The sequence below is a fragment of the Ursus arctos genome, unplaced genomic scaffold (genome assembly GCF_023065955.2).
Source record: "Ursus arctos isolate Adak ecotype North America unplaced genomic scaffold, UrsArc2.0 scaffold_12, whole genome shotgun sequence".
Taxonomy (NCBI): Eukaryota; Metazoa; Chordata; class Mammalia; order Carnivora; family Ursidae; genus Ursus; species Ursus arctos.
This window is the reverse complement of record NW_026622786.1, coordinates 3,963,775-3,990,305: the sequence shown is the minus strand read 5'-3', so window position 1 is coordinate 3,990,305 and position 26,531 is coordinate 3,963,775. Positions and strand designations below refer to the sequence as shown.

General features: G+C 38.5%; 1 protein-coding gene across 5 annotated transcripts in view; it reads left to right on the top strand.

Annotated features, from left to right (window-relative positions):
* The window catches only part of GPR89A (G protein-coupled receptor 89A), a 58,559-nt gene that overhangs the window by 7,739 nt on the left and 24,289 nt on the right, over positions 1-26,531 (top strand). For all 5 annotated transcript variants that reach the window (XM_026489069.4, XM_057310326.1, XM_057310325.1 and 2 more), the window contains exons 2-7: positions 2,048-2,107; positions 3,550-3,653; positions 7,697-7,803; positions 8,238-8,339; positions 17,425-17,545; positions 18,414-18,494. In XM_026489069.4, the coding sequence (XP_026344854.1) occupies positions 2,048-2,107; positions 3,550-3,653; positions 7,697-7,803; positions 8,238-8,339; positions 17,425-17,545; positions 18,414-18,494 (575 nt within the window). The remainder of the gene's footprint in view (positions 1-2,047; positions 2,108-3,549; positions 3,654-7,696; positions 7,804-8,237; positions 8,340-17,424; positions 17,546-18,413; positions 18,495-26,531) is intronic.

Genomic DNA, 26,531 nt, shown 5'->3' with positions numbered 1-26,531 from the left:
CTCCTTAGGGTGGCCTTCAGGCCTCTGAGTTGTTGGTTTCCTGCTCCTCCTCTCTAAGCCTCATTTTTAACCACTTCCTTCTCGAAATTTTAGCTTCCAGCAGTACCAAACCATGTGTCGTGTATACCCATGTATATTCCCAGCATACTCCCACGTAGATGCCATGCAGTTTCTTAGTTCTGTGCCTATACTTATGTTCTTTGCTACCTGGAAAGAAAGCCAGGTCTTCCTACCCCATCAGCTGTCTTTTACCTACCTACTGCTTTTTCATCCTTGAAGAGGGTAGTTCTTTAATAGTTTAGCAGTGGTAGAAACCTCTGAGTGTGTAATAAATACCTTAGAGCCTCTCTCTAGAAAAATACAAATATTCTCCAAATTTGCACATGATATAAGATTGTAACCCGAAATTAAAAACTCCTTCAGCTAAGGTATTATATTTTCCAGAAAATCCATCCTAACTCTCTATATATCTTTTTGCTCTCCCTTTTCCCATATTCTTTTATATGATGTATATATTTTTATCATTGCATGTCCCATGTGACATTATAATTATTTAGTGTCTTCATTACTATACTTCAAATTCCTTGAGGGTGGTGACTATCTTACTCATCTTTGTATCCCCAGCGCTTAGCATAGCATATATCAGTTATCACCAAAAAATTGAGGTTGAGTGTTCGTAAGAACAAACCATCTTTCACTGTGGACCGTTTACGTATTCAGCAAACATTAATGGAAAGCCTGCCATGTGCCAGGCATTGTGCAGGGTGCTGGGAATACAGATTAACATTAAAATATCCTTGTCCTCACAGAGCTTACAATCTTATGTCTAAGAAAGTGTGTTTAAATTAGACATTACAAAACTGTGTGGCAAGTGCTTTGGAAATACAGGATAGAATAGGATTCTATAAAAAGATCAACATATCTTTGAGACTCGGTCAGAGAAGGCCTTCCCGAGGTAGTAATAATCAAGTTAAGACCTGTAGGCACTGCAGAGAAGTTCCTGTCAGAGGACAATGTCCGTAGAGGTCTTGATATGAAAGAAAGAATATTGTACCTAAAGAACCATAGGCAGTTCCGTGTGGCTGAAAATATGAGTTTGGTGGGCAGGAGGGATGCAACAAGAGCCTGGAGGAGTCTTCTAAACCATGCTCAAGAGTTTACGCTTCCTTCTAAAGTTCGTGGGAAGGCATAAAAGAATTTGATTCTTAAAGTTCCTAACTAATAGAAGAAAAGAGGAGTTATGGGTCACCTGGTTGCTAAGTTGGCAGAGCATCTCCAGGTGGTGAGTTTGAGCCCCACGAAGGGTGTAGAGGTTACTTTAAAAATAAAACGAAACTGTTTAAAACAAAAAAGAAGAAAAGAGGAGTGTGTCAGAATGTGTGCATATGTGTATATAGAGAAGGTTCTGCTCACCAGTAAAAAACAACCAGCTTTTAGAACACTGAACAGTGTGTCATGTGGCTGCTATCTGATGCCAACTTGAACCAAAACTGACAAAGTGGGATCCTGCAATCTCTTGGCTCTACACTGAGATGGAAACCACTTTATATAGATGAGGCAGGATTATGGAGAAGCTAAGAAAGCTCCATGAAAGGAAATACGTTTAAAAATCAGTTTTTCTACCACTTTCCTTTTTCTTTTTTTTTTTTTTTTTAAGTTTTAACTCCTCTCCCATAACGTTTTGTTTTTTTAAATACTTGCAAACAGGGATCTAACATAAGCAAGTTTCACTGGCTCCTTTTCTGTTTGCTAGCTTCTCTGGCTAAAATGATAATCATAAGATTGCAGGAAAAAATATATACTTTCATTTTTGCCTAACATAAACAATGTTCTAAGACATGGATAATTTCAAAAATTGAAGAGCATTTTGTCATCTTCTCCCAGTGTTATGGACTTTAATAAGTAGATCTTATATAAGTGGATCTTGTCTTTAATCTCTGAAATAAGTTAATTGTCTGGTTAGAAGACCTTTTATCTTAAAATAGTCTGTATTGGGCATTTCTCAGAAGATTATATATATTGACATTTGATCTTCTTTCTCCTCCAGATACTTTTCTTTGGATTTGGCTGGCTTTTCTTCATGCGCCAACTGTTTAAGGACTATGAGGTAAGAAGAGATCATTTTGGTTATACTGCTACTGTATGAATCTAGATTGTTTTAAAATGGGCAAGAATGGGGTGGCTCATTCCACTGAGCATCCCACTCTTGGTTTCAGCTCAGGTCATGATCTCAGGGTCAGGAAATCAAGCCCCCTGTTGGGCTCCACACTATGCATGGAGTCTGCTTGAGATTCTCCCTCTCCCTCTGCCCCTCTCCTCTCTTGTGCAAGCGTGTTCTCTCTCTCTCTAAAATAAGTAGATCTTTAAAAATAAAAATAGGGGCGCCTGGGTAGCGCAGTCGTTAAGCGTCTGCCTTCGGCTCAGGGCGTGATCCCAGTGTTCCGGGATGGAGTCCCACATCGGGCTCCTCCGCTGGGAGCCTGCTTCTTCCTCTCCCACTCCCCTGCTGTGTTCCTTCACCAGCTTCTTCCTCTCCCACTCCCCTGCTGTGTTCCTTCTCTCGCTGGCTGTCTCTCTGTCACATAAATAAATAAAATCTTTAAAATAAATAAATAAATAAAGTAAATAAATAAATAAAATGGATAAGAAAAATGCCTCTGTTCAAGAAAGGTCATGTTTACTTCCAAGATAGGAAGTTTTAGCCAAATGAGTACTATATAATTCTTAAATTGGAGAATACGATTAGGCTTCATTGTTTAAAAAAAAAAAAAAAGCAATCCTATAGCCCAGGAGCAAAACCGGCAAGCCTTAGTAATATCAGTATATAGAACAACAGCAGACAGTTATTTTTTGGAAGAGAATTTAATATACAGTGTGTCATAAATGTTCCCATTCGTTCGGGTATCAGACCATCAGTGTTAATGACCTAAGTCATCCTAAGTTAATATCAAAATCTTAAGGCTGATCTGGTTCCTAAGCCGTGAGTTTGTAGAAACACCAGCCTAGACTGGACATTTCCTTATTAATCCTCATTTAGTGATAAGCTCAATGATTGTGGGCTACTTTTAGATCATTTCTAAGATGTTCACCATTAAACCTCGCCAAGGAGTTTGGTTTGTTGTCTGAAAGAGCCCAGGATTCTAGAGATTCTGCTCTGCTCGATACTTTAAGCCCTCCCAGGGGAGGTTCCAGAATTGGTCCAAGGTCCGCAGAGTGTTGAAGAAACCCTTTTAGCACTAACCTATATACATGTGTAAATCTATCCTTTTTATGTCAGTGCATCAGGAATTCTAAGTGCTACTTCTCACCCTGGCACTTCTTCTTGTGCTTTAATTGTCCATCCACAAGAGGGTGATGGTAATAGTGCCCCATGATTTAGAAATACTACCTACTTACATCTATTTCTTTAGTTCCTGGCAGTATGCTATTATGGCCCTGTTTCCAATGACTTGAGAATTTTTTCATTGAGTTTTCTGACTTGTGACCAGATTATTAATTCAGTATTTCACGCAAGGAAATGACTTGTATTCTCTATTTGACTTTTAATAGGTACGTCAGTATGTGGTACAGGTGATCTTCTCTGTGACTTTCGCATTCTCTTGCACCATGTTTGAGCTCATCATCTTTGAAATCTTAAAAGTATTGAACAGCAGGTGAGTGATACTAATTAGCTCTTCTCATGAAGAGAACTGTGGGGTCAGGTGGAAGACTTACCTGAATTCCGTAGCTGAAAAAACCCACCATGTGGTTAGTTTAGTTTCAGTAACTGTAAAAATCGCAGCAAATAGGGGTCCCAATCACCTAGTAACTGGTTTGACACAGATTGTGAAATAAGGAGGAAAAAAAAAAAAAAGTCTGACCATTAGCTCTGAAGAGCTAATTGAGAATGAGGCTGTGAGAGCCTAGGCCCCAGGCTTCACTCCTAGAAGTTTTATTTTTCTCAGGCTACTCTTTGAATCCTGCTAATGACCCTTCATATTGTTGTGCTAATGAAAAAAATCTCTACCTGAAAAGATCGGAATTCCTCAGAGTTAGTTAGTTATGTATGGGCTTCTCTGAAGTCTCAGCTCCAGCTTTTACTAACTTAGGTTACCTTTGTTGATTTCACAGGTACGGTGAAGTCTGATTGAACTTAGTATTCTTTTAAAGCATTTTTTAAAAGCAACTCCTATTCCCCTCCAAATAACAGACCTGTTTATTAGACAGCCTGTCCAAAATATTTCTAGCTTGTTAACCTGCAAGCTTGAGTTGTTTTAGACCATTGTTTGTATGTAGAGTACATCAGCTCTTCCATGTTGAAAACTACTTTTGTAGTTTTTATCACTGCGTGGAAAAATCTTTTAATAAAGTGGCATTTGACTCTGTAATCAGGAATCAGTGCTGAGCTAAGCTATATAATTTGTTTCAGACTCCTGATACTTGAGACTTACAGAGAGACAGTATTCTAAGATTCCCTTGAGAATCAGAGTTGATAATTAGTCTCTTGATAAATTAAGAATTTGTAGTATGATAAAACAAGAGTATGTCCTGACTCTTATTTTAACTAGTTCTTTAATAATCCAAACCTTTTTTGGATGAGCAGGATACAGATCCTATGACTATCAAGAAGAGACAAGTGTTCTTTTACTTGCTAATTACAAATAATAAATCACAACCAGGAACTTTCACTGCTCTCTAACCAGAGGTCAGCAAGTCATTCTGTGAAGGGCCAGATAATAAACATTTTAGGCTTTGTAGGTAAAAGGTTTCCATCACAACTACTCAGCTGTGCTGTTATAGAGTGAAAGCAGCCATAGGCAATGTATAAACAAATGGGTGTGGCTGTGTTCCAATAAAATGTCACTTATAAAAGCAGGTGTCAAAAAATAATTAAAAAAAAACAATACAAGCAGGTGTCTGGCAGGCCATAGTTTGCCGTCCTCTAATCTAAGTATCAAAAGAAAAGACTATGGCTCAAATATTCTATAACCAAAATTATTTTTGATAGATGGTGTCCCCACCTTTTAACTCATTTATAATTAATCCATAGAATAAGACACATCACCCAGTTACTGTGATATGTATTTCTTAAATAGTTTATCTTAAAGAATATAGGAAGTTGCATTGCTAAAATCTGGTTGTTCTTTGGGTGCTTTTTGGGGGGTTGGGTTTGTATAGACTGAGACATGTTCAGTTACACCTATTCCTTTCATACTAACATTTGGCCCTACGATGTAACAGAAATATGAGCCTTGATCATGCATTATTTTGGTGCATTGACTTCATTCAGAATAGTTTTCAAAGAAGAATCTTGGCCCTAACAAAGAGTATTCTTTTGACACCTCTGAGCAGAAGTGGTGTGGCCTCCTATTCAAATATATAATCTTGTTAGGATCCTTAATTTTCTCAAGAGAATGTCATTTACTCTCAGCTCAGAAAAAAAGTTAAAATACATGTTCACTTTTAATTGGCAATATGGGTCACACTTGTCATTTCAAACCCACTGCCTCCCAATATCTTTTAGAAATTTAGCTGAAATACTAAGTACAGTTGCCCAGAGAATGTGCAGCTTATTTGTTTCTTTAGGTGCTCTAAAGTGGATTAATCCAGAAGAGTAAAAAGCTGTCAATAGATCTAGACTGAATGGTATTGGCTTTTGGTAGCATAGCTTTTAATGAATAGCTCTTTGTTTTATGATGCCTGCTGCCTGTATTGGGGGGGAAACGGACCACCCTCTGAAACTCATCCTGATGTTTCTCTTGAAAGGATGTTGTTGAATACTTTAATTGCCTTCACATTTTCTTCTTTAAGAAATCTTTGGAGAAATTTCATTCTTGGTAATAATTCAGTAATAATAAATCAGTAATAATTATACTTCCTTGAAGCAATGGGTTTTCCTATAACACTATCACTTATTGAACTGATCAAATTTTCTATTTCACATCGACCATTAGAAACTTCAAGCTAAATTTATGATTCACTGATAATCAAGTTTCTAGAACTCTGTGGTGGGTATTTTCATAAGTCATCAGACCTGGCCTACTTTTATACCTATCTTTCCCATGTTTTTCCTTTCTTTTCCTACTTTCTTACAGTTTATTTCATCATCCTTTATTTCATATATCCTCATAAGCCACTTAACCATTTAACTTTTTGAAACAAGGCCCAAGTATAAGTTTAAACAAAAGACACTATCAAGAAAGTGAACAGATTCCCCAAGAATGGGAAAAAAATTTTGTAAATTACTTACCTGATAAGAGACATCTATCTAGTATATATAAAGAACTCTTAATAGTTCAATAATAAAAAGCCAACACATTGAAAAATGAGTAAAGGATCTGACTAGGCATTCCTCCAAATAAGCTACGGATGGCCAGTAAGCACATGAAAAGATGCTTAGCATCATCAGCCATTTGCAGGGAAATAGCAGTCAAAACCATGATGAGAGACCACTTGATATCCCTCAGGAAGGTTGTAATCAAAAAGACAGTAACAAGTGTGGGCAAGGCCGTGGAGAATTTGGAACCCCCCTGTACTACTGGGGAGAATGTAAAACGATGCAGCCACTCTGGAAATAGTGGCAGTCCTCAAAAAATTGAATAGTTATCATGTGACCCAGCAGTTCCACTCCTGGGTACATACCTAAAGAGAAATGAAATATGTCCACACAAAAGTTTGTACCCAAATGTTCATAGCATCACTGTTTATAATAGCTTAAAAGTGAAACAATCCAAATATCCAGCAACTAATGAATGGATAAACAAAATCTATATCCATATCCATACAATTGAATGAATATTATTTAGCCATAAATAGGAATGAAGTGCCTTGAAAACATGCTAAGTGAAAGAAACCAGACATAAGGTAACATGTAATGTCCAGAATAGGCAAATCCGTAGAGACAGGAAGTAGATTGTTTCCCAGGGCTTGGGGCAATTAGGAGAGAAGAAGAGCTAATGGGAACAGTTCCACTATGGAGTGATGAAGTGTTCTAAAATGTATTGTGCAGATGGTTGCACAACTTTTTGAATATACTAAAACCATTGAACTGTACACCTTAAATGGGTGAATTATACCTCAGTAAAATTGTAATTAAAAAAAAAAAGTCCACGGTCAGGGGTTGGGCAAAATGGGTGAAAGGGAGTGGGAGATACAGGCTTCTAGTTATGGAATGCCTAAGTCATGGGAATAAAAGGCATAGCATCAAAAAAAAGTCCTAAAAATATTTTAATCAATTCATAAAATACAGTTTATAAGCAGTAATAAAAGTAGTCATGCAAATCAAATGTTTATATTGAAGATGCAAAAGAAATATTTAAGTCCTTGTAGCACATTTACTATTTATAGCAATTACTATTAACATTTATTTTCTTTTAATGATGAGACTCGCAGTGGTAAATGAAACAATTGTCATTTTCTACCAGTAATAGTATATGTTGATATGTTATTATACACTGCCTATGAATATAACTAGAGCATGAACATTCTCATTTGAATAAGTAAAATTCTTAGGAAGTTAGGATGTTCATATGTACTTTTCCGAACTCTATAATGTATTGTTTAACCTCTGTAAAGAAGCAGGCAGTAACAGCCTAGTTGACTAATTGGATGGGATATATTTGGTATTGAGTTCAAAGAGTAAAATTTAGAAGACTAAAGAGAATGAAAGTTGCTGCCTTCTTCCCCTCCTAGTGATGTTCTTTGATATTTATTTCAGTTCCCGTTATTTTCACTGGAAAATGAACCTGTGTGTAATCCTTCTAATCCTGGTTTTCATGGTGCCTTTTTACATTGGCTATTTTATTGTGAGCAACATCCGACTATGTGAGTATTTGTAAACGTGAGTATTTTACCCTCTCATGTCAGCACATAGATTGAGATGAGGATTTGTGAGGCTTGAGGCTGGAGAGCTTCATTTCTATGTGACATTCAGTAGCAACTGTTGTTTGGGGATGCGTCACACACAGCATCTTAAAACGTGTGGCACAAAATCAATGTTGAATGATTAGGTAATTTGTGCTGCTACAGCTGTATTTCTTTTTGTACTGTAATATCTCCCTTAACTCAACCCACATCTTAAATTCAGCCAAATTCCTCTTACGGTGATTAGGATGCTTTCTCTAAAAACTGTATCATTCCATCACTCATTTGCCTGGTGAACAACCCAGCCCAATACTGGTATGATTCCCTATCTGTAAGTAGAGCAAGCTCTTTAATATAGCTCTGTTTAACCTTACAGTCTTTCTCTTCCTTCCTAGTGCATAAACAGCGTCTGCTCTTCTCCTGTCTCCTGTGGTTGACCTTCATGTACTTCTTCTGGAAACTAGGAGATCCGTTCCCCATTCTCAGCCCAAAACATGGTAAGTGTGTATGTGGTGGCGAGGGGGAAATAATTGTTTATCATTTTCTAATTTTGAAAAACAACTATTTTAAAACTTCTGATTGTGGGAAATATAGCAAGTTATTTCTGTAAAAACAGTCTGGTTTTAAACTGAATTTCCTTTCATCCTAGGAAATACCAAATACTGGCTTTGGAAACTACTTCTATGCTGTTAGAGCAAGAGTTTTTGACCTTAGGTTAGTGAATGAACTTCAAGAGAGTAAGGGGTGGGGAACATTGTCTTTAAATTTAAAATTCCTGATATTGTATGCAGAATTATGGGGCAATATTTGTATGTGTATTTGGAGCTAAAGTATCCACAGGCTTTTATTAGATTCCCAAAGGGGTCAATGACCCAAAAGATAAATGACCACTGCTCAAGTAATGATAAATATTGTCTTTAGGGAGTGTATGTATTTTAGGAAAGAGCAGTGACATAAAACAGCCAAAATTAATAGTTAAAGAAAAGCTTTCTAGGAATCAGTGTCTCTCCTTACACAAAAAAGTTCATTTTATTTTATTTTTTTATAATAATATTTTTTTATTATATTATGTTAGTCACCATACAGTACATCCCTAGAAAAAAATTCATTTTAAATACAAGAGCAGAGGCGCCTGGCCGGCTCAGTTGGTAGAGCATGCAACTCTTTTTTTTTTTTTTTTTTAATGATTTTTTATTATATTGTGTTAGTCACCATACAGTACATCCCCGGTTTCCGATGTAAGGCTTGATGATTCATTAGTTGTGTATAACACCCAGTGCACCATGCAATACGTGCCCTCCTTACTACCCATCACCGGTCTATCCCATTCCCCCACCCCCCTCCCCTCTGAAGTCCTCAGTTTGTTTCTCATAGTCCATAGTCTCTCATGTTTCATTACCCCTTCTGATTACCCCCCCTTTCTTTATCCCTTTCTTCCCCTACCGATCAACCTAGTTCTTATGTTCCATAGATGAGAGAAATCATATGATAGTTGTCTTTCTCTGCTTGACTTATTTCACTTAGCATTATCTCCTCCAGTGCTGTCCATGTTGTAGCAAATGTTGAGAACTCGTTCTTTCTGATAGCTGAGTAATATTCCATTGTATATATGGACCACAACTTCTTAATCCAGTCATCTGTTGAAGGGCATCTCGGCTCCTTCCACGATTTAGCTATTGTGGACATTGCTGCTATGAACATTGGGGTGCATATGGCCCTTCTCTTCACTACGTCTGTATCTTTGGGGTAAATACCCAGTAGTGCAATGGCTGGATCATAGGGTAGCTCAATTTTTAACTTTTTAAGGGACCTCCACACTGTTTTCCAGAGTGGCTGTACCAACTTGCATTCCCACCAACAATGTAGGAGGGATCCCCTTTCTCCACATCCTCTCCAACAATTGTTGTTTCTTGCCTTGTCTATTTTTGCCATTCTAACTGGCGTAAGGTGGTATCTCAGTGTGGTTTTGATTTGAATTTCCTTGATGGCTAATGATTTTGAACATTTTTTCATGTGTCTGTTAGCCATTTGTATGTCTTCATTGGAAAAGTGTCTGTTCATATCTTCTGCCCATTTTTTGATTTGTTTATTTGTTTCTCGTGTATTGAGTTTGAGAAGTTCTTTGTAGATCTTGGATACCAGTCCTTTATCTGTAGTGTCATTTGCAAATATATTCTCCCATTCCGTGGGCTGCCTCTTAGTTTTTCTGACTGTTTCCTTGGCTGTGCAGAAACTTTTAATCTTGATGAAGTCCCATAAATTCATTTTATCTTTTGTTTCTCTTGCCTTTGGGGATGTGTCATGAAAAAGGTTGCTTTGGCCGATGTCGTAGAGGTTGTTGCCTATGTTCTCCTCTAGAATTTTGATGGATTCCTGTCTCACATCGAGGTCTTTCATCCATTTGGAGTTTATTTTTGTGTATGGTGTGAGATAGTGGTCAAGTTTCATTCTCTTGCATGTAGCTGTCCAATTTTCCCAGCACCATTTATTGAAGAGACTGTCTTTTTCCCACCGGATGTTTTTTCCTGCTTTATCAAATATTAGTTGCCCAAAGAGCCGAGGGTCCATTTCTGGGCTCTCTATTCTGTTCCATTGGTCTATGTGTCTGTTTTTGTAGAGCATGCAACTCTTGATCTTGGGGTAATGAGTTCGAGCCCCACGTTGGGTATAGAGATTACATAAATAAATAAAAACTTAACAAAATCTTTTAATACAAGAGCAGATCATAAAGCCTTAATTTCTGTGCTAAAAACCATGAACAATGATCTGTCAGCTAAAAGTCCTTCCAGAACTACTTCAGAAATATATATGTGAATATATATATATATGCCACCTGTAATGAATATATTGGCACTTTGATACTGGAGGTTTAAAAAAAATACACATCTATTCATTTCACTGTCCTGCTGTATCAGAATTCTTATAGCAGAAAACAGAATCTACTCTAATTTAAAGCAGAAAGTGATTTATTTTAGGGTATTAGGGAGTTTATAGAATTTTTAGGGAAGCAAGATGTCAAACTTTTTTTTTTTTTAATTAATGATTTTTTATTATATTATGTTAGTCACCATACAGTACATCCCCGGTTTCTGATGTAAAGCTCGATGATTCATTAGTTGCATATAACACCCAGTGCACCATGCAATACGTGCCCTCCTTACTACCCATCACCGGTCTATCCCATTCCCCCACCCCCCTCCCCTCTGAGACCCTCAGTTTGTTTCTCATAGTCCATAGTCTCTCATGTTTCATTCCCCCTTCTGATTACCCCCCCTTTCTTTATCCCTTTCTTCCCCTACCGATCTTCCTAGTTCTTATATTCCATAGATGAGAGAAATCATATGATAGTTGTCTTTCTCTGCTTGACTTATTTCACTTAGCATTATCTCCTCCAGTGCCGTCCATGTTGCAGCAAATGTTGAGAACTCGTTCTTTCTGATAGCTGAGTAATATTCCATTGTATATATGGACCACAACTTCTTAATCCAGTCATCTGTTGAAAGGCATCTCGGCTCCTTCCACGATTTAGCTATTGTGGACATTGCTGCTATGAACATTGGGGTGCATATGGCCCTTCTCTTCACTACGTCTGTATCTTTGGGGTAGCAAGATGTCAAACTTAAATGCTGCAGAGTGAAGAGTAACATTCAGTCATGCCACAGTAGTCAACTGGAGAAAACCCCACTGAAGTTGTCACTGCCACTGGGGACCTATGACATCAGGGATCAGATAGTAGGACTACTTCAGTGACCGCAGTCCCAAGTGCTGTCCACACTCCCATGTTATTCACTTCTGTATTTGAGGTATCACATGGGCATGTGAATCTGTACAACCTAGGTACATTCAGAACCTTAGTTTCAAGGAAATCTGGGAAAGAATATTTGGCTTTCCAGATTCTGTAATACAAGAAGACATGCTAGAAAGGTATTAGAATGAATGTTGAGTAGATCAGTGTCTAGAATCTACCATGAATCCATCTGTGTCTACTCCTTGCCTGTAGCAGGGATCTGGAAGAAAGAAGTTATGAGATTATGCTGCAGGAGGATCAGAGAAATTGCATGGTTTTAAAAAGCATATGCAGGGGCATCTGGGTGGCTCAGTCGGTTAAGTGTCTGCCTTCAGCTCAGATCAGGGTCCTGGCATCGAGCCCTGGGATCGGGCTCTCCCACTGCCCCCCACTCCCTCCCCTGCTTGTTCACATGGTCACTCTCTCTCATATAAATAAATAAAATCTTTAAAAAAAATAAATAACATATGCAATATCCTAACTATTTTTAAATTAGAAATAGCTACTTGGAAATTTCAGATAACATTTAAGAAGGTCAAAAAAGTTAAACACTAGGCTACCAAAAACATTCAAACTCTTAACATGACGTACAAGACCTTCCGTGGCCTGACTACTCTCTTTCTCTGTGTCCGTCCTTCAGTCCTACTGAATTACTTAAAGTTTCTAGAGCTGTTCTGTCAGTCAGGACATTCCTTCACCTCTTGTTTATTTAGAAAATGCCAATTCTTGCAATATTCAACTCTTATCAATTCCAGATTTTTCTGGCCATCATTAGAAGATATTAATTGCTCTCACCTCAGTGTACTTATATCACCTATAACTATTATAATGACTTGTTACCTTTTCTGACTTCATGAACTCACAAGCTCCCTGAGGACCCTGGGGTCAAAAACTATATCTTACTTGTCTTTCTATTCCCAGTGTCTAGCCTGGAACCTAGCACATAAATGTTTAATGCATGTTTATTGAATCAGTGAATTAAAAAAAACAATTTTGGTCTCTCCAAGGTAGTAGATGAGTTTAAGAATGTAACAGTCTGGATAGGAATTTAAGATTTGCTTATGTGAGTAGCATGCACATGTCCGTAGGGGGAAAGATTTGGAGTATAGAGGCCCTGACAATATAGCTCTCATGTAAACTTTCAGATAAGCCCAAGAGAGACAAATTCGTGATATCAGAAATGAGGGAACAAGAATTATAAAAAGACCCCAAGGCTGCTTACAATGATAGCACAAGCTGACATGCACCCCAAAGACAAGACTCTGATGTCTGTCTCCAGCTTTCTCCTTGTAAGCAGTCAGTTCACATGACCAGTGTAGCCAGACCGTGCCTGGGGGAAGATGAAGACCATCAAATCTTTTGTATCTTCGTCCTTTTTTCAAAATTCTGTGGAGATATCCTAAAGAAGACACTGGAGGGAAGAGCTAGGGAAATAGTTTCAGTTTTAGTCTTCCTTTGTGCTCCAGAAAATAAGCATTTTGGTTTTATGTTTGATGCCTAATTCATGTGACTAAGAGAAGTAAGTAGGAAGAAAAGTTTAGGCAATGGACAAGAAGCAGCCAGGCTTACCCTGCCATCTTAGAGCTTTTCTAGGACTGTCTCAATAACCAGTATGATTTATTACTGTGGAGACCACAAAAAGACTGTAAGACCCAATCTTTATCTATAATAAAAAAATGTCTGTGAAAGTACTCCTTGTGCAGTGCCTGAACCGAGGAAGGTTAGAAGGCATTCCATAGTGGGAAAGAGTAAGGGAGGCTAAGAAAGTATATGAAGTGTGACCAAAAAATAATAAAACTTAAAGTGTATGAAGCTAGAAGGAATCTGTGTAGCAAATGGCAACAGTGAGATGGTCTTCTGCCTGCCACTTCATCCATCTGACTTTCCACTTACTAGCCAGAAAACAAGTAAAGGTCATTAACTTCATTGAAATGCTAGGATAACGTAGATAATATCTTCAAAGTACTTTAGACCGGGGAAAGATATTTAATAAAGGGACACCACCTTAAAGGGAATAAAAGTAGAGGGGACATTTTTCTGGTTTTTTATATTTAATAACCTGTATTAATCTCTTGGATTTTGTTGTTGTTGTTACTGGATAATTATATATCTACAGTCAATAAACACTTGCTGAACACCTTCCATGTGCCAGGCAGATCAATAAGATATGATTCTTTTCTAGAAAGAGGATGTAAAGAGGTTTGTGGGAAGTAGAATGAGCAGAATTTGGATGACGATTTAGTCATTCACATAACATTCCACAAATACTTTTTGAACACCTAGTTTTATTTTGCATGCTGGAGATCCAACCATGAACGAAACAAACTTGGTTTCTGCCCTCCTGAAACTTACCCTCCACCAGGAAGGACTGAACAGTAAATATATAAACAAATAATTGCCAGTTGTGATCATTATCAAGGAGCAAACAGGTTACTGTGATAGACAACAGTGCAGATAAGGATGCCAAATTCGATGCGAATGGTTAGAGTCAGCTTTTATGAGGAGGTTTAAATACTGAGATTTAAAGGACAAGACCAAAGGCACAAGAGACATTATGTAAAGCCCTGAGGTATAAAAGACTGCTATATTCAAGGGGGAGCGAAAGACAGAATGGAGACTAGAGGTATAGATTTTTCTATTTTGGTGACTAGATAGTTGATGATGCCATTTTCTAGGATGGGCAATGCAGGAGAAGGTAGATAATTCAAACTCGGGATACGTTGAATTTGAGTTGCCTGTGCACATCCAAGTGGTGTTCAGCAGGGAGCTGGGGACACAAGTTGGCAACTTAGGAGAAAGGTATGGATTTATTAATCCTATGGAAGTAACTCCAGGAATCTAAAAAATTAGGCACCATCAGATAAACGTTATTAGATGAACCTGGGGAAACTGGCAAGATCACACATGGAAAATGTACAGAGTGAAGTGAAAGAGGATTCTGGCTCATTCTGAGCAGAGAAAGACCAAGAAAATAACAACTAGAGAAGTAAAAGGGATAATTGAGGTAAACAGTATAAAAGCCAAGAAAGGAAAATGATTTCAAATAGCAATGATTCAGGCGCCTGGCTAGCTTAGTCGGTAGAGCATGAGACTCCTAAATAGCAATGATTCAGTGTCATCAAAGATCAAATAAAGCATGGATTGGAAAATGTCATTGAATTTTCCATCAGAAGAAAATGCGTGACCATATTATGGTAATGGTTAAGAGCATAAGTGGTAGAAGTACACTGCTTGTGTTTGAATCCTAACTGTGCCACTTACCAGCTGTGTGGCCTTGATTAAGTTACTTACCCTCTCAGTGCTTCTGTTTCCTCATCTGTAAGATGAGGCTTTCGCTGATACCTGTCTCACAGGGCCGTCATGAGGAGTAGATGAGCTCATACTGCTTCAGACAGTGCCTGCTATGTAGCAGGCGCTTGATGAGTTTTGCTGTACTATTGCCATTACAATTATTAGTGAAAGCAGTTTTCTTCAGGTCGGAGCATGGAATGAAAGCTGAATTGCAGGGGCGCCTGGGTAGCGCAGTCGTTAAAGCGTCTGCCTTCGGCTCAGGGCGTGATCCCGGCGTTCCGGGATCGAGCCCCACATCAGGCTCCTCCGCTATGAGCCTGCTTCTTCCTCTCCCACTCCCCCTGCTGTGTTCCCTCTCTCGCTGGCTGTCTCTCTGTCGAATAAATAAATAAAAAAAAAATCTTTAAAAAAAAAAAAAAAAAGAAAGCTGAATTGCAGCCAGTTGAAGAGTAAATGGAGGTGAAGAAGAGGGCATAGTAAGTGTAAGTTCCTTTCGAAAAGTTTGGGTATTAAGGGGGAAATAGAGGATTGGCAACTAGAGGTAAACTCAAGGCTAAGGACAGACTTGCTTAGGAAGGAGACTTGAAACTGAAGGAAAAGAACCAGCAAAGGAAGAAAGATTGAAGACAAGAGACAGGACAGGTGATGGGACAAGATTCTGGAGGAAGTAGAAAGGAAGTAAGATCAAAGCACCAGTAGAGAAGCCTTATCTTTGGACACTTTCTTGTTCCAGGGGGACAAGTTGGGAGGATGATTGCAGATGTGGATATAGCAGAGTGAAAGGAGTATATGTCTAATAACTTCTGTAATAAGGGCATTAGCTAAGGAGAGCAAGGATTGGGAAAATGAATTAAAGATTTTCTGCTGGGTGGGGGTGGTGTGGCACCTGGTAGCTCAGTCAGATAAGTGTCCAACTCTTGATTTTGGCTCAGGTCATGATCTCAGGGTTGTGAAATCAAATCCCATGTCAGGCTCCACACTCAGCAGGGAGTATGCTCGAGGTTCTGTCTCTCCCTCTCCCACCGCCCGTCCCCACCCTATGCTCATGCTCTCTCTCTAAAATAAAAAAAATTTTAAAGATTTAATTAATTTATTTGAGAGAGATGGAGCAGAAGCAGGGGTGAGGGGTGGGGGAGGAAGAGCAAAGAGGGAAGGAGAAGCAGACTCCCCACTGAGTAGGGAACCCAACATGGGGCTGGATCCAGGACCCCAAGATCACAACCTGAACCATAGGCAGATGCTTAACTGATGCAGGTGCCCCTAAAATAATTTTTATAATAATTTTTTTTTTTAAGATATATCTGCTAAGGGGAGTGGGAAGAGATGGCTGACCAAGGGCAAGAAAAGGATTTCTCAGTAGTGCCATAAGCTCTGTTAAGACTAGAGACCATAAACCTGTAATGGCACCATTATCCCAATGCATTCTAGCTGTTTCAGCAGCTCAGGCATGGGCACAGGGAAGACGGAGTGTTAGATTGATCCAAGATTGGGAGTTTTCAGGATCAGCGCTGAAGAAGGAGCAGAGTCCTAACGAGAGAGGTTGAAGCAAGTAAACTTGGAGTTCAGGCTCAGTGAAGAAGGAAATGGAAGGTAGGAAAAAGCAAAAGACTATAGAGACCAGAGGTCACAAAGAGCTCTAAAATAGTATAGTGGAAACACAGGAGCAGGAGGACCGGAATATTGGAATTTCAGTTTCAAAGCTAACCAAATTCCTGAATGGCAGCTCTGGTGTTAGGTCAGAGTGGATAATGCTGAAGTGGATTCCATCCTAGAAATAGAAAGTGAAAACAAAACTCGTTTTGTCCTGCGATTCCAAACTTCCTGGCTTATTCTTCAGCATCGCTTTCCCTCATTTATCCCAAATATCAACACATTTATTTTAACTACATTTTCAGCATTCTCAAATAATCAGAAACAATTGATAATTAGAATACAGCTGATAATCTAAAACTCTCATATCTGCCTTTAAAATACTCATTCATGTATAAATTCAGCTTGTCCGTTAGATGTCTTATGTGTATATTGACAAAAATGAATAAGACATAAGCTCATAAGACCTAAAGAGCTTATTATGACCTAAGGGGGAAATGTATATATTGATGGTAAGTATAGTGGAAAGTGTAACCTGGTATTTATACTTTTCCAGCAGATTTACTTTACTAATATTTTTTTGCCAAATCTTTAACTAAAAGTAGTTTGCTTTGTTAGAGTTCACACTACCTTGAGTAAACAAAAAGTATGATTTGCAAATATTATTTTAATATTACCATTGCCTAGCAATAGAGATGATTCTGGAAGCGTATGGGATAGGAGGAAAATCAATAGACTTTTATACATTTATTATGGAAGAGCTACATATTGATAATTAAATTTAATTTTAAATTTAATATTGATAATTAAAATTTGGCTTAAGTTGTATGTAATGGTTGATGTTTTCTGTGATGCTTCCTCTTGCAGTGCAAGCATCTTTATCACCTGACATTAAGGTGCTTTGATGTTTTTAGGGATTTTGTCCATAGAACAGCTCATCAGCCGGGTAGGTGTGATTGGTGTGACTCTCATGGCTCTCCTCTCTGGATTTGGTGCTGTCAACTGCCCATACACTTACATGTCCTACTTCCTCAGGTAAAAAGAACCTTGTCTCTTTTTTTTCCTATTACTTCACGAATATATATGTTCTATCATGCCATCATCATTAATACTTAAATATTAGATCTGTGACACTGGCTTTTTATTCTTTCCCTCTGTCCTTATGGACATGTCCTAGTAATCTCTCCAAATATAAGTCTTATCACTTATATTGTTTGCTCTTTGTTTGTCCTACATTCACTTATTTTTAAAATGGTTATTTCGGGGCGCCTGAGTGGCTCAGTTGGTTGAGCGTCCAGCTCTTGATTTCGGCTCAGGTCATGATCTCAAGGTCGTGAGATTGAGATTGAGCTCCACATCGGGCTCTGCACTTAGCAGGGAGTCTGCTTGAGATCCTCCCTCTCCCCCTTCCTCTGCCACTCCTCCTGCTTATAGGCATGCACGCACTCACTCTCTCTAAAATAAATAAATCTTTTTAAAAAATGGTTATTTCAGTCAAATTCTCTTTACTTCCTCTTATACTTTTTAAAGGCACATTTCTCATGGACAGCAATGTGCTAATCCCTACTTCAGTAAATCAGTTCCTCCTAAAAGTGGAATGGTAGAAGACTATGCCAAGTTGCAAGAGTGCTTCCGCATACATCATAAATGTCACTGGATCAAAGCTAAGAAAGCCGATAAGAGAGCCAGTTACCTTCTACTGCCCTGAGACTGCAAAACTTTTAGCTATAAAAAATGACAGCAAAAGTATTTTTGCTTTTTATAGTCATTTTAATATTCTCTAGAAAAAGTTCCTTGAATTACTGGGTAACAACTAAAGTTTAGGTGTTTCTCCAGCTGCCTTCTATTTATTATGCCCAAGGATGGGCTCCCAAAACATTGCTAACCGTTGTGCTTATTATAGAAATGTGACTGATGCAGATATTCTAGCCCTGGAACGACGACTGCTCCAAACCATGGATATGATCATCAGCAAAAAGAAAAGGTAAGATATCAGCACATTAAAAACCTTGTACTCTTAGAATTTCTCAACAAGAAAATGTGACTATGAATTGGGGCTAATAGGGAATTTTATCTTATTCGTTTTTATAATAAATTAAAGCACCATCAAAGACTTAGTGTCTAGTCTTGCATGAAAGAAATTTTCAAATTCTGTTTATTTCCTGACTTTAGATAAATTCTCTTGAGATAAACTGTTAGTATAACGTTTACATTTGAAGGTATTCTGCACTCGATGCTTTAAAAGTTATTGTCCTACATTTTTATAAACATTTGTATGCCTGATTATTTCAATCTTTTCAACTTCCTTTTCTCCAGCTACTTTGAAAAATCCTTTAAGTCTTCTGGCTGTTGTCATTTTTATCATTTAATAAGTACTTTTACAATGTATGCTTTTAAAGTGGCATTCTTAGAAATCTGTATCAGGTGGGTTACAGTCTAGGCTGTAGACTCAGACTGTCTGAATTTGAATCCTTGGCCCACAATTCACAGTGTGGCCTTGAGGCGTTACTTTCTGTTCTTGGTTTCCTCATCTGTAAAATGGAAATAATGAGTTGACATGTAGCACTCTTGGAACAGAGAACCATACAGAGCTAAAGAAAACTATTGAACTTACTAATAATAGTCTCTGGAGGACAATCATTAGGTTTTAGTGCTTTGTCTTCATTTATTCATTCATATATTTTCATTCTCTTAATAATTATAGGAAGCCTAGTTTATGCTAGGTACTGTACTAAATGCTGAACTCAATACAGATAGAATGAGGAATAAGATAAGTTACTGGGATACTGGGTGGCTCAGTTGGTTACGCATCTCTCCTCGGCTCAGGTCTCGATCCCAGAGTCCTGGGATCGAGCCCTGAGTCATCAGGCTCCCTGCTTGGTGGGGAGCCTACTTCTCCCTTTGCCCCTGCCCCCCCAGCCACTTGTGTTCTCTCTTGTGTGAGCTCCCTCTCTCTCTGTGTGTATCAAATAAATAAATAAAATCTTTTTTTAAAAAAGATAATAAGTGACTGTCTTCATGAAGCTTCATGAAGACAGTCTACTGTCTTTTTTAAAGTTCTATTACCCAAATAAAAACAGTGACATAGAGGTTTTAAATTGTCTGAGTGTTTCTGCGTTCATGTTTTGTCTTTCAACATTTTTCTATAATGAGACCCATAGTCAGGTCAAAGAAGGCTTAATGTAAGAGATAACAATAGACTTTAGAATGATAAAGAGGGCCAGATTTACCAGCTCATTATTTGTCTCCATTTCTGTACATCTGTACTAGGGTATTGATAGTAGATACACATGTTGTATACACATTTATTCTTTGCATTTTGTTCACATTCATTCTGTACAGTTTATTTTACATAAAAATGTGAATGTAGATTTAAAAAAATAACAGTAAAAGCAACCTTATTCCATATTGAAAGATAATTATAAAGGAATAATGCTATTTTGGTTCCCGTGATTGTTCTCCCGTTTACTGGATTTCTTTCATTCGTATGGGGAAATGAAAGTAATGACCCGTGTCAAGTGTGGATGTAAATTTTTTTTAAGATTTTATTTGAAAGAGAGAGAGAGAGCATGTGTGTGCATGTGGGCGCGGGTGGGGGTGGGCAGAGGCCAGAGGGAGAGGGAGAAGGAGGCTCCCAGCTGAGCAGAGAGCCCCACGTGGGCACAATCCCAGGACCCTGAGATCATGACCTGAACGGAAGGTACGCTTAACCAACTAAGCCGCTGTTTTCCACAGTCAATGCACCAGTTTACATTCCCACCCATAGTGCACGAGGCTTCCCTTTTCTTCCACATCCTTGCCAACACTTGTTATTCTTGTCTTTTTTTATTGTATCCATTCTGACTGGCATGAGGTGATATCTCATTGTGGTTTTGATTTGCATTTACCTGATTAGTGATGTTGAGCGTCTTTTTGTGTATCTGTTAGCCATCTGGATGTCTTCTTTAGAAAAATGTTTATTTAGGTCCTCTGCCCACTTTTAATCAGATTATTTGTCTTTTTGATGTTGAGTTGTATAAGTTCTTTATATATTTTGGATATTAACCCCTTATTGGATACATCATTTGCAAATATCTTCTGCCATTCAGTAGGTTGTCTTTTTGTTTTATTGGTTTCCTTCACTGTGCAGAAGCTTTCTCTTTTGATGTTGTCCCAATAGTTTATTCTTGCTTTTGTTTCCCTCAACAGAGGAGACATATTTTTTGGACAGTTTGAGGAGAATAGTTATTAACTCTTCTTTGTGTTTGGTAGAATTCACCTGTGATTCCATCTGATCTTAGACTTTTGCTTATTGGGAGTTTTTGATTACTGATTCAATTTTGTTGCTAGTAGTTGGTCTGTTCAGATTTTCTATTTCTTCCTGATTCTGTTTTGGAAGATTGTATGTTTCTAGGAACTTATCCATTTCTTCTAGGTTGTCCAGTTTGTTGGCATATAATTTTTTGTACTAGTCTCTCATAATTCTTTGTATTTCTGTGGTGTCAGTTGTTGTTTCTTCTCTTTTATCTCTGGTTTCATTTGGGTCCTGTCTCCTCTCTTTCTTTTTTTTTCATGATGAATCTGACTAAAGGTTTATCAATTTTGTTATCTTTTTAAAGAACCAACTCTTGGTTTCATTGATCTATTTTCTGATTTTAGAGTCTATTTCATTAATTTCTTCCTGAAATTATTTCCTTCTTTATTCCGTCTTTATTATTTCCTTCCTTCTACTAAGCTTGGGCTTTGTTTTCTTTCTCTAGTTCATTTAGGTATAAGGTTAAAGTGTTTGAGACTTTTCTTATTTCTTGAGATAGGCCTATATTGCTATAAATTTCCCTCTTAGAACTGCTTTTGTTACATCCAGAAGATTTGGGATGATTGTTTTTCCACTTTGATTTGTCTCTATGTGTTTTTTATTTCCTCTCTGATCTCTTCATTGACCTATCGGTTGGTTAGTAGCCTCCATGTGTTTGTGTTTTTAACAGTTACTTGTGATTGATAACCTTGTTTCATACCATTACAGTCAGAAAAGATGCATATTATGATTTCAGTCTTTTCTAAATTTATTGAGATTTGTTTTATGGCCCACATGTGATCCATCCTGGAGAATGTTCCTTGTCCACTTGAAAAGAATGTGTATTTAGCTGTTTTGGGGTGGAATGTTCTGTATGTATCTATTAAGTCCATCTAGTCTAGTTCAGAGATGCTGTTTCCTTATTGATTTTTGGCCTGGATATTCCATTCATTCATGTAAGTGGGGTGTTAAAGTTCTCTACTATGATTGTTATTACTGTCAATTTCTCCATTTATGTCTGTTAACATTTGCATTATGTCTTTAGATGCTCCAGTGTTGTGTGCAAAGATATTTACAGTTGTTATATCCTCTTGTTGGATTGCTTTCTTTATCATTACATATTGCCCTTTTGTGTCTCTTGTTAAAGTCTTTGTTATAGAGTCTGCTTTGTCTGCTAAGTACTGCTACCCTGCCTTCCCCCCCGCCCCCCACTTTAATTTGCATGGTATATGTTTTTGAGCCCTTCACTTTCAGTCTGTATGTATCTGGGTCAGAAGTGAGCCTCTTGTAGGCAGCATACAGATGGGTCTTTTTTTTTTTTTTTATGCATTCATTCATTCTATGTCTTTTGATTAGAGCATTTAGACTATTTACATTTTAAAGTAATTATTGATAGGTATGAACTTATTTCCATTTTGTTCATTGTTTTCTGGCTGTTTTTGTAGTTCTTCTGTTCCTTCTCTTGCTGTTTTCTCTTGCGATTGATGACTTTCTTTAGTGTATGTTTGGCTTTCTTTCTCTTTTTTTTTTTTTGGTTATCCATTAAACATTTTGGTTTTGTTGTTACCATGAAGTTCATATATAATATCCTAAGTATGTAGCAGTCTTTATTAAATTGATGGTCACTTAAGTTCAAACACATTCTAAAAGAACTTTTTTTACCCCCCCCCATTTTGTGTATATGTTGTCATGTTTTGTATCTTTTTATAGATATATAGATATAAAGATAGATAGATATGTATATATATACATATATATATGTACATAAGTGTGTATACTTTTATATCATCATTTTCTTCTACTTAGAGCCTTCTCTTTTCACTTAATGAAGTGCCTTTAACATTTTGTCTAAGGCCAGTTTAGTGGAAATGAACTCCTTTAACTTTCTATGTCTGGGAAACTCTCTCCTTCTGTTCTGAATGATAACCTTGCCAGGTAGAGTATTCTTGCATGTAGGTTTTTTTCCTTTCAGCACTTTGAATATATTATACCATTTCTTTTTGTTCTGCAGAGTTTCTGCTGGAAAATCTGCTGATAGCCTTATGGGGTTTCCCTTGTATATAACTATTTGCTTCTTGCTTCTCTTAAGGGTCTCTTTAAAAGTTGACGTTTTAATTACAATGTGTCATGATGTGGACCCCCTCGGGTTCATCTTGTTTGGAACTCTTTGCTTCCTGGGCCAGGATGTCCATTTCCTTCCCTAGGTTAGGGAAGTTTTCTGCTATTTCTTTAAATAAATTTTCTGCCCCTTTCTCTCTCTCTCCTTCTGGGACCCCTATAATGTGAGTGTTTGTTGGCTTGATGTTGTCCAAGAAATCCCGTAACCTGCCCTTATTTTTAAATTCTTTTTTCTTTTTGCTATTCAGCTTCGGTGGCTCCCATTACCCTGTCTTCTAGATCACTAATCCATTCTTTGGCATCCACTAATCTGGGTTGATTCCCTCTAGTATATTTTTCATTTCAGTTATTGTATTCCTCAACTCTCGTTCTTTTTATGTTTTCTGTCTCTTTGTTGAAGTTCTCGCTGAGTTCTTTCACCCTTCTCTTCGGTCCGGTCCGGTGAACATCTTTATGATCACTGCTTTAAACTCTTTATCATGCGTATTGCTTATCTCCATTTCATTTAGCCATTCTTTTTCTGAGGTTTTGTTTTATTCTTTAGTTTGGAGCATGGTCCTCTGTCTCCTCATTTTGTCTGCCCTTCTGTGTTTGTTCTGTGAATTTGGCGGAATTGCTACTTCTCCTAAACTCGAGGGAATGCTCCTGTGTACGGTCATCCTCTGTGTAGACTATGTGTGATGGTAATTTTGATTGACTGGCTGGAGCTGTGACTGGCATGGGCTGGGGATCCTGGAGCACTCCATTCTGGGTCTGCTCTGGTGGGATGTTTGGAGCTGAAGCGGGTATGATCCAGGATGGTCCTGGGGCTCTCTGCACAGAGAGTGCCTTGGCAGGAAAGCTGAAGGCAAAGTGGGTGCGGGGGGGGGGGGGGGGCAGTGTCCGGGGCCTCTCTCTGCAGAAAGGGCACCCTGGCAAGATAGCTGAAGCTGCAATGAGTGCAAGCCAGGGTGTCCCAAGGCACTCCATGAAGGAAGAACCCTGATGAGGTGGCTGGAGCCAAGGCTGGCACAGGCCAGGATGCTGCACTCAGGGAGTGCCCTGGCAGGACAGCTGGAGCTGAAGTGGGCACAAGCCAGGGTTCCCAAAGTGCTCCACACAGTGGGTACACTGGCAGGGTGGCTGGAGCTGGAGCTAAAACATCCATGGGCCAGGAGGTCCCAGAGTGCTCTGCACCAGGGGGCCCCCAGCAAGCCGTCTGGAGCTGAACTGGTGTGGGCCTGGAGTGTTCTGGGGTGCTTTGCACCTGTGTCACGTGGTGAGATGGCTGGAGCTGTAGTCAACACTGACCAGGGTGTCCCAGTGTGCACAGTTTTGGGGCTGCTTTGGTGGGACAGCTGGGGCTTATGTGGTCTAGGGGCTTGGGGCTCACTGAGGTGATAGTCTGACTAGAGTACCCAGACTCTGCTCCCTTCTGCACTTTCAAAGTGGAGGGGGAACATAAACTGTGGTGGTTGCCACCTGAAGGGAGTTCCAGCCGTTCCTCTGCTATCTGGTAGGGTTCTAGAGCTGGTTCCTTTATATTCTAGTTGCTATTCTAAACCACAGCTTTTTTTCTGTGCCTCAGGGCAGACAAATCTCCTCAATCCTTCAGTACTATTTCTTCCCCCTGCCTACCCTCCCCAACCCCGCATTTCACAGCATTGGGGGTGGGGGTTCCCTTTCATACTAAGTCTCCATCTGTTTTGCTGTTCTCTCTGTGGTCTATCTTTTGTTGTGCAGAAGCTGTCCAGTCAGCCCTCAGTTATTCTTCAGGAGAAATTGCTCTATAAATAGGTGTAGATTTGGTGTGTCTTTGGGGGCTAAGTTCAGAGTCTGCCTACATCACCATCTTTGACCTTTTCCTTGGATGTGTGCTTTTAAGCCATTTCACCGTAATGGTTAGGAATTCCTTTCCCATGGTTAGGAATTGGCCTTGATCCACACATGTATCCCTATAGGTTTTGTCTAGTCAGAATCTGGGATGGTTTGTGGTCCTGCCGTGGATGTTACTAATTTGAGTGGCTCTCAGAAGAGTCAGCCTCCCAACTTGGCCTAATTAGCACAGCAGTGGAGCTAACAGGGCAGATAGACAGCTAACATGACAACGCTGGGGCCATTGGGATTCATACTAGAAAAACTGTTTTCACGAACACTCATAGCTGGGGAGGAGTAGTGTCCAGAAATCATTTTTTAATTTAACAGCAGAGGGCCATAGTGAGATGGCATACAAGAAAAATAACATCTGTTATGTACACAAATTAATGGTTGAAAATGGCAAGAAAGAGACACACTGTGTTCTCACTTGAAACACTGAGGATGAGGTTTATAGTATTTGAAAAACATTCATCAAAATCCTCATTTAATTAGTATGAACATGCTGGTTTAGTGGTCAAAACCTTTAGCTTTTTTCAGGTTGAGAGAATTAAGTCATCTGTTACATTGTTTTGTTTTTCTGTTGACTTAGATATTAAAGCTTTTATTTTGGTATAATATGGTATAGCTCAAATATTCACAAACAATACAATTTTGAAATTGTGGTTTTTGTGGAAGATAGAAAATACAGCTATGCAACTACACCATGGTATAATGAAAAGAACTTCAGCTAGACAAACACTTTATAATTGTGTTAAGTGATCTTGAGCAAATACTAGACTGTCTTAAAATGATGGGGTTGACTAAAGGGTCTCTACGATTCCATTCAGCCCACAATTCTTAATTTATCATTTTTCAGTTTGTGACACAAAAACTAGAGTTTTATAACATGTAAAAGTTTAATGCAAGCTATTACTGTGGAGAAAAAAATTTTAACCTGTACTCTGCAGTTGGAAATATTTTTTATTTTTTTAGGTTCTCTTTTGAAAATTTGTAGGGATAGAGAAAAAAAATAAATTCACTGGTAAAATTTTAGCACCAGCCACAACTGCCTTTAAACTGTGGTACTGCCAAGAGTTTAATTCCTTCTACAGAAAACCATAAAAACTAGAAAAATTGTTTCTTAAAAAAAATATATATATATATACACAAATATATAGATATATATATGTATTCAAAGGCCCTGGAAAATGAACAGACATAAAATTTTGAGAAGAATATCAGATTACTTCATGTTTGTGGCTTTCTTGCCTGGAGTTGCTCTTTAACTGCTGCCTACTCTCTGGCACCCACTCAGACTGACAAATTTCCAGTTACTCTGAACTTTGAAGTGAAATTTTGGAGGAAAAAGAGATGCAGAATTACTAAGATAAACTGTCTGAATCCCTGCCTCATCACTAAACAATGCATTTGCAGAGTAAATACCAGGGAGCCTAAGAAAAAGTAGGGAGAAACTAGGAAGGGGTCTACCTTTGAAAGACATAATTACCCCTTATTGTGATTTGCAAGTGTGTTGTGCCTTTGGTTGAGTGCATTGCCTGAACTATGTGTAAGATGGGCACAGAGCTCGAATGACAGAAAGTGAAATTCTTATTGGCTTGAGGTGTCACAAGGTAGAACTGAACTGGCAAAGCATTTAGAAATTTTGAGAGGGGCGCCTGGGTGGCTCAGTCGTTAAGTGTCTGCCTTCGCCTCAGGGCGTGATCCTGGAGTCCTGTGATCGAGCCCCACATCGACCGAGCTCCCTGCTCCACTGGGAGCCTGCTTCTGCCTCTC